Raw genomic sequence first — 6,000 nt, forward strand, 5'->3', positions numbered from 1 at the left:
GCAGATATTTTCCCCTAATTTTCTTTCTAATTTTAGTTGCACTGGTTTTGCTTGTACAAAAACTTTAAAATTTTATATGATCAAAATTGTCTTTTTTTCCCTTTCTCTGGTCATTTTTATTCCTTTTTTGATTATGAACACTTCCATAAATATGAACAGCTAATTTCTTACCTCTCTGATTTGTTTCTAATGTCACCCTTAATATCTAAGTGAGACATCCACTTAAAACTTATCATGATATACTGTGTGAGATGTTGATCTATATTTAGTTTCTGCTGGACTGTTTTCCAGTTTTCCCAGCAGTTTTTGTCAGATAGTGAACATCTTTTGGCATTTCAAATAGGAGGCTACTATGTTCATTTACTTCCTTATGTTGTGTATCTGATCTGTTCCACTGTTCGATCTCTTTATTTCTTAGCCAGTAGCAGCTTGTTTTTTTTTTTTAAAGCAATTGGGGTTAAGTAACTTGCTCAAGGTTACATGGCCAGTTATTTCTGGGTGTGGTACTAAGTATCAGAGCCCAGATTCGATCCCAGGTCATCCCGACTCTGGGGCTGGTGTTCTTACTCACTGCGCCACCTGGCCGCCCCTAAGCAATTGGGGTTAAGTAACTTGCTCAAGGTTACATGGCCAGTTATTTCTGGGTATGGTACTAAGTATCAGAGCCCAGATTCGATCCCAGGTCATTCCGACTCTGGGGCCTTACTCGCTGTGCTACCTGGCCTCCCCACCAGCTTGTTTTTATGACTGTTGCTTTATAACATAGTTTTTGTGATGTTACTAATATGTTCCCTTCCCATATTTTTCATTATTTACTTGAGATTCTTGATATTTTGTTCCTCCAAATGAATTTTATTATTTTTTCTGGCTCTATAAAGTAATCTTTTGATAGTTCTATTAGTATGATACTAAGTACAGTAATTTAGTTATTGTCATTTTTATAATACTGACTTGGTCTATCCATGAGCAGCTAATTTTCAGTTATTTGCATCTTCCTTTATTTGTGTAAATGTTTTATAGTTGTATTCATATAGTTCCCATATGTGGCTTCTTTCTGAATTCATGCAACATTTTTTCTTTTATGTGGGAATTTTGAATTGGCTATGACATTCCTACTATTTACCCTTTTGAGGACTTCTAGGGGGTGATCAGTGAATTTTTTCTATCTTCACTTTGCTCTCTGCTTCTAATAGACCTGGAAAGTTTTTATTTATGATTTCTTGAAATGAAGTTTAGGCTGTTACAAAAAAAAGAATCATTTTCAAGAAGTCCAATGGTTCTTAAGTGATCTGTGCTTGTTTTCTAGATCAGTTATTTTTATATCAGATATCTTACATTTTTTCCTACTTTTTCAGTCTTTTACTTTTGTTTCAATGTTTCTTTCTGTCTTAGAGAATCATTGATTCCTATTTTGGTTTTGTTTTTTTTTAGCTTTCAAAATATCTCTCATTTAGGCAAATTTTACTTTTTTTCTTTTAAGCTGCTAATTCTTTCCTCCAAAGGTCTTATTTTATTTATCTCTTCATTTCTTCTAGGTATTTATGTAGTCCTTATGGAAAATTCTTTTTTTTTCTCCTTTGGGTTTTGCAGTTGTTTCAGAGTTATTACTCTCTTTTTTGATTTAGATCCACAACAATTTTTTATGCTGTTTGATGTCTTCTTTGAGGTAGCTGGTGGCATAGTGGATAGCTGGGCTTATAGTCAGTAAAAGTTGAGTTCAAATCTGGTTTCAGATGCTAGCTTTGTGACCCTGGGCAAGTCATTTAACTTTTGTGCCTAAGTTTCCTCATCTGTAAAATGGAGAAAATATAGCACTTACGTCAGGAATATTGTGAAGATCAGATGAAGTATTTGTAAGGCAGTTAGCAAAGGTCCTTGTACATATGAATGCTAGTTGTTGCTACTGCTGTTGTCATTGTGGTTTTTATTAGATTTACTCATCTCTCTAGCATTAGCTCCTAAATGGGAGCTAGGTCCACGGTCTTCTCTCTTCTGTGCTTTTTAGATGAGTGTTTGGCCTAGAGTACTCTGGATTCCTGAGCTAACCTCCATTTTCCAGGGGTAAGCCTCATTGGATCTTTGAGTTTCAGAACACTGCATCTTCTGGACCCTCTGTGATATCTTAGGACAGATTACTAGGAACTTGGGAGTCCCTGGGTGCTTAGATTGTCCTCAGGGTTTATAAGGTTCTTAACCCTGGCACTTTTTGATCTTCCTGAAGCTTTGGAGAGATGGGGTATTTAGGGAAGATGTTTTCTTACTGCCTGTATACAGAATCCTACGGGCTCCATGTTTCTGGCCTTTGTCTGTTTGGGATGGAAGGCTCTTGGTGTGTTTGCTTGCCCTAGCACTGTATTTGCTGGTGGTACCCTTTCCTGTTGCCCATGGACTGACTTTTTGTGCAGTTTTGCAGAAGTCACTGTAGTTTTTGGTTTGAATTTTTTGGTCACTATTTGATCTGGTGCTAATTTCAGGGACCCGGACATACTGCTTCCAGTTCAGGCAACCATCTTGAGCCGTCTTGTCTGACCTCTGTTGCATTTTAAGGTATTTTTTTGTGAACAAAGATTGTTTACAATTATGTATGTGACCTCTGATGTCTCCTTTATTCAGCCACGTGTTTTCATTGAGGATAATTTCTTCTTTAGTTGTTTTGGTAAATCTTTTATGGATCTTTTTGACTTTATCATTGATATAGATCAGATTAAACCTGTGTCTGCAAAAAATCAGAATAAAGAGCACTGCTTGCTTAATATTCTGCTGAGCTGCTCTCTCCGAGATTACCAGTGATCTGTTAATTGCCATCTCCGATGCTCTTAGTCTTTATTCTTCTTGCACTCTTTGCAGCTTTTGATGCTGTTGACCACTCTCTTCCTTGGGTTTTGGTGAAACTCCTCTTTCGTGGATCTCCTCCTACCTGTGTGACTGCTTCTTACCCTCTGGATCTTCATTCGTGGCCCTGTTTCTTCAAATGGGCTTTGTGTTGGGCCTCCTTTTCTCACCTCTGCATTCTCTCAGTGTTCTTATCAGTTTGCAGATATCCAACTGCTGTCTTTATGTAGACAGCAGATCTGTATACTGTTTCTAGTCCTCTACTCCCTCCTGAGATCTAACTCTATGCCAGATATCTCTGACTGGATGTACCATAGGCATCTCAAGTTCACTGTGTCCAAAACAGAACTCATCTTTCCCACACACAAACCTTTCCTTTCCCCCAATTTCCTTTTTTTATTCTTAACTTTTATTCATAGCTTTTGTTTTTACATCATCTTTATTTATGAATGTATCCTCTTCCCTCCCTTTAACCTTAGACCCATAAACTTTTTTATTTTATTTTATTTTTTGGAGGGCAGTTGGGGTTAAGTGACTTGCCCAAGGTCACACGGCTAGTAATTGTGTCAAGTGTCTGAGGCTGGATTTGAGCTCAGGTCCTCCTGATTCCAGGACCAGTGCTCTATTCACTGCGCCACCTAGCCACCCCCAACCCATAAACTTTAAAAAAATATTTTGATAACTGATTTCCTTTGTAATACTGTATATTTTATTTTTTACATTTTAAAATCTTTATTCTGAGAAAAGATCTACTGACTTCACCAAATTGCCAAAGGGATCTTTGACACACACAAAGTTTAAGAACCCTAGGTTTGTAACAGAATTTTCAAAAACAAGAAGAAAAATAAGTTTTAGCAAAACTAACCAATATACCATCAAATCTGAAAGTAAACGCATGGTATCCCAACTTCCTTATTTACCATTGTCCTTGTTACCACAGGTTCATGATATAAAATATATCCTCAATTCTTTTTTCTCCCTTAGCCCTCACATCCAGTTAGATAACAAGCCTTATTGATTCTGTGTACTCCTTACCTTTTGCTATTGTCCCAGTTTTTCTCCTCACAGCAAGACTGTAGCTCTAGTTCTGGCTTCATCTCTTTTCCTATGGACTAATACTGATGCCCCCTATATGATCTTCTGTACTCTAGTCTCTTCCATCTCCAGTCCTTCTTCTGCATAGCTACCAGATTGATAATCCCATACCATGGGTCTGAGCACATTAGTCATCTTCTCAAGAACTGTCCTTTAGAATAAAATATAGACTCTTGTATTTTAGCCCTTTATAATCTAGCTTTAATAAGCTTATTGCATATTCAGTCACTGGCACTTTATTTTCCATCTGAGCTGGCTTATGACATGTTTCCCATCTCCCTGCCTTTGTCCTCCCATAACTGGAATGTATTCACTCTTCACCACACCTCTTATTTAGCTTCCTTCAAAGTCCAACTCATAGAACACTTCCTATAGGAATCCCTCTAGTTGCTAGGATCTAGGTAGATGCCTCTTATCATTTTATGCCCGTTTTCAAGTGTTTTTTTTACAGGAATGAGTATTGTATTTTGTCAGAAGCTTTTTCTGTATCAGTTGATATAATATATTTTGTTACTTTTGTTATTAATATAATCAATTATGTTAATGGTTTTCCTTATGTTAAACCATTCCTGCATTCTTGTATGAATCCCACTTGGTCACAATATATAATCTTTGTGATATATTATTGTAGTCTTCTAGTTAATATTGTATTTAAGATTTTTGCATCCATATTCATTAATGAAATTGGTCTATAATTTTCTTTAAATTGCAACTTTTAAAAATGATTCTTCCAAATAACAAGATATAGCATGTCTCAAAAACTGTATTATTTGATTTTTGGTTCCACATAAATGGTGAGGGGAAAAATTTTGTGTGAAGAATTATTTAGTTTTAGAAAATATTTATTATATAGTAATAGATCTTTTTTTTTTTTTTAAAGCAATCGGGGTTAAGTAACTTGCTCAAGGTTACACCGCCAATTATTTCTGGGTGTGGTGCTGAGTATCTGAGCCTGGATTTGATCCAGGTCATCCTGACACTGGAGCCGGTGCTCTTACTCGCTGAGCCACCTGGCCGCCCCTACAGTAATAGATCTTTAAGAGATAGAGAATATTTAGCTCAAATTCCTCATTTTGTATATTTTAAAAATTTATTTGAACTTGGCTATAGTACTAATAATTCAGTATTTTGTGGCTAATGTTCTGATATATCTATTTGAACTGGTAAATAACTTTTGCCAGAGGGACAAACACCACAGGCCTTTGGAGAATCATTTTTAAAAGATTTATTTGTGTTTGTGATTGGGGTATAGTACAGTAATGAGTTATACCTTAACCAATGAGATTCCTTGGTCTCTAGAATCTAATTGAGAAGAGACAAAGATATTCTTGATAATAGAATAATGGCTCTTTCTTCTCAGTTTTTTGAAGCTGATGAACAACATAAGCACATGGAGGCAGAACTGAGAAGTAGACTGGAGACACTGGAGACAGAAGCAGCACAGCACCAAGCCGTCGTAGATGGTTTAACACGGAAGTACATGGAAACCATAGAAAAACTGCAAAATGACAAGGCCAAATTAGAAGTAAGCTTCCCCATTTGTTAAAAACGTCTTAAACAAGAGTTGAGGTCCTTACTCTTTGTGCTTTGGAAAACAGGATGTTTTTTAAGATGAGAATCTTATCTGAAACACCTCTCTTAATGTGCTTTTATTTGCAAAATGGAAATTTTTGCTTTTTTTTTTTAATTCAGGTAAAATCACAAACACTAGAAAAGGAAGCCAAGGATTGTCGACTTCGAACAGAAGAATGGTATGTTTAAGGATGTTGAATGTCACAAATGTAAATTTCAAGGAGCATTACAGTAGGAATTCTGAAGACCTTACTTCTGTTGTCTTGGCTTTGCTATTAATTAGCTATGTCTGGGCAAGTCATTTAATGTCTCTGTGCTTCATGTTCTTATCTGTAAAAACCAAGGGGTTAGATTAGGTAACTTCTAATGTATCTCCTAGATCTATAATTTTGTAATCTTAAGCATTTTCTTCATGTGGTCTGCATCTTAGTATCTGGCTTGAGAGCATAGTTTTTGGTTTGTCTTCATGGTTTCAAAATTTTTGAGGCATAGCATAGTTTG

The 6,000-nt window shown here is 36.2% G+C and overlaps 1 protein-coding gene across 3 annotated transcripts in view; it reads left to right on the top strand.

The window, feature by feature from the left end:
- Window positions 1-6,000, top strand: part of PPP1R21 (protein phosphatase 1 regulatory subunit 21) — a 108,491-nt gene that overhangs the window by 39,250 nt on the left and 63,241 nt on the right. For 2 of the 3 annotated variants that reach the window (XM_069071665.1, XM_069071666.1), the window contains exons 5-6: window positions 5,288-5,452; window positions 5,620-5,678. In XM_069071665.1, coding sequence (XP_068927766.1) covers window positions 5,288-5,452; window positions 5,620-5,678 — 224 coding nt within the window. Of the gene's footprint in view, window positions 1-2,474; window positions 2,548-5,287; window positions 5,453-5,619; window positions 5,679-6,000 lie in introns of all 3 variants that reach the window. The other variant, XM_069071667.1, reaches the window with a different exon arrangement.

This window comes from Petaurus breviceps, unplaced genomic scaffold, assembly GCF_028583685.1.
Source record: "Petaurus breviceps papuanus isolate PSGF00001 unplaced genomic scaffold, PetGlider_PUasm1.0 90842, whole genome shotgun sequence".
In the NCBI taxonomy this organism is placed as follows: domain Eukaryota; kingdom Metazoa; phylum Chordata; class Mammalia; order Diprotodontia; family Petauridae; genus Petaurus; species Petaurus breviceps.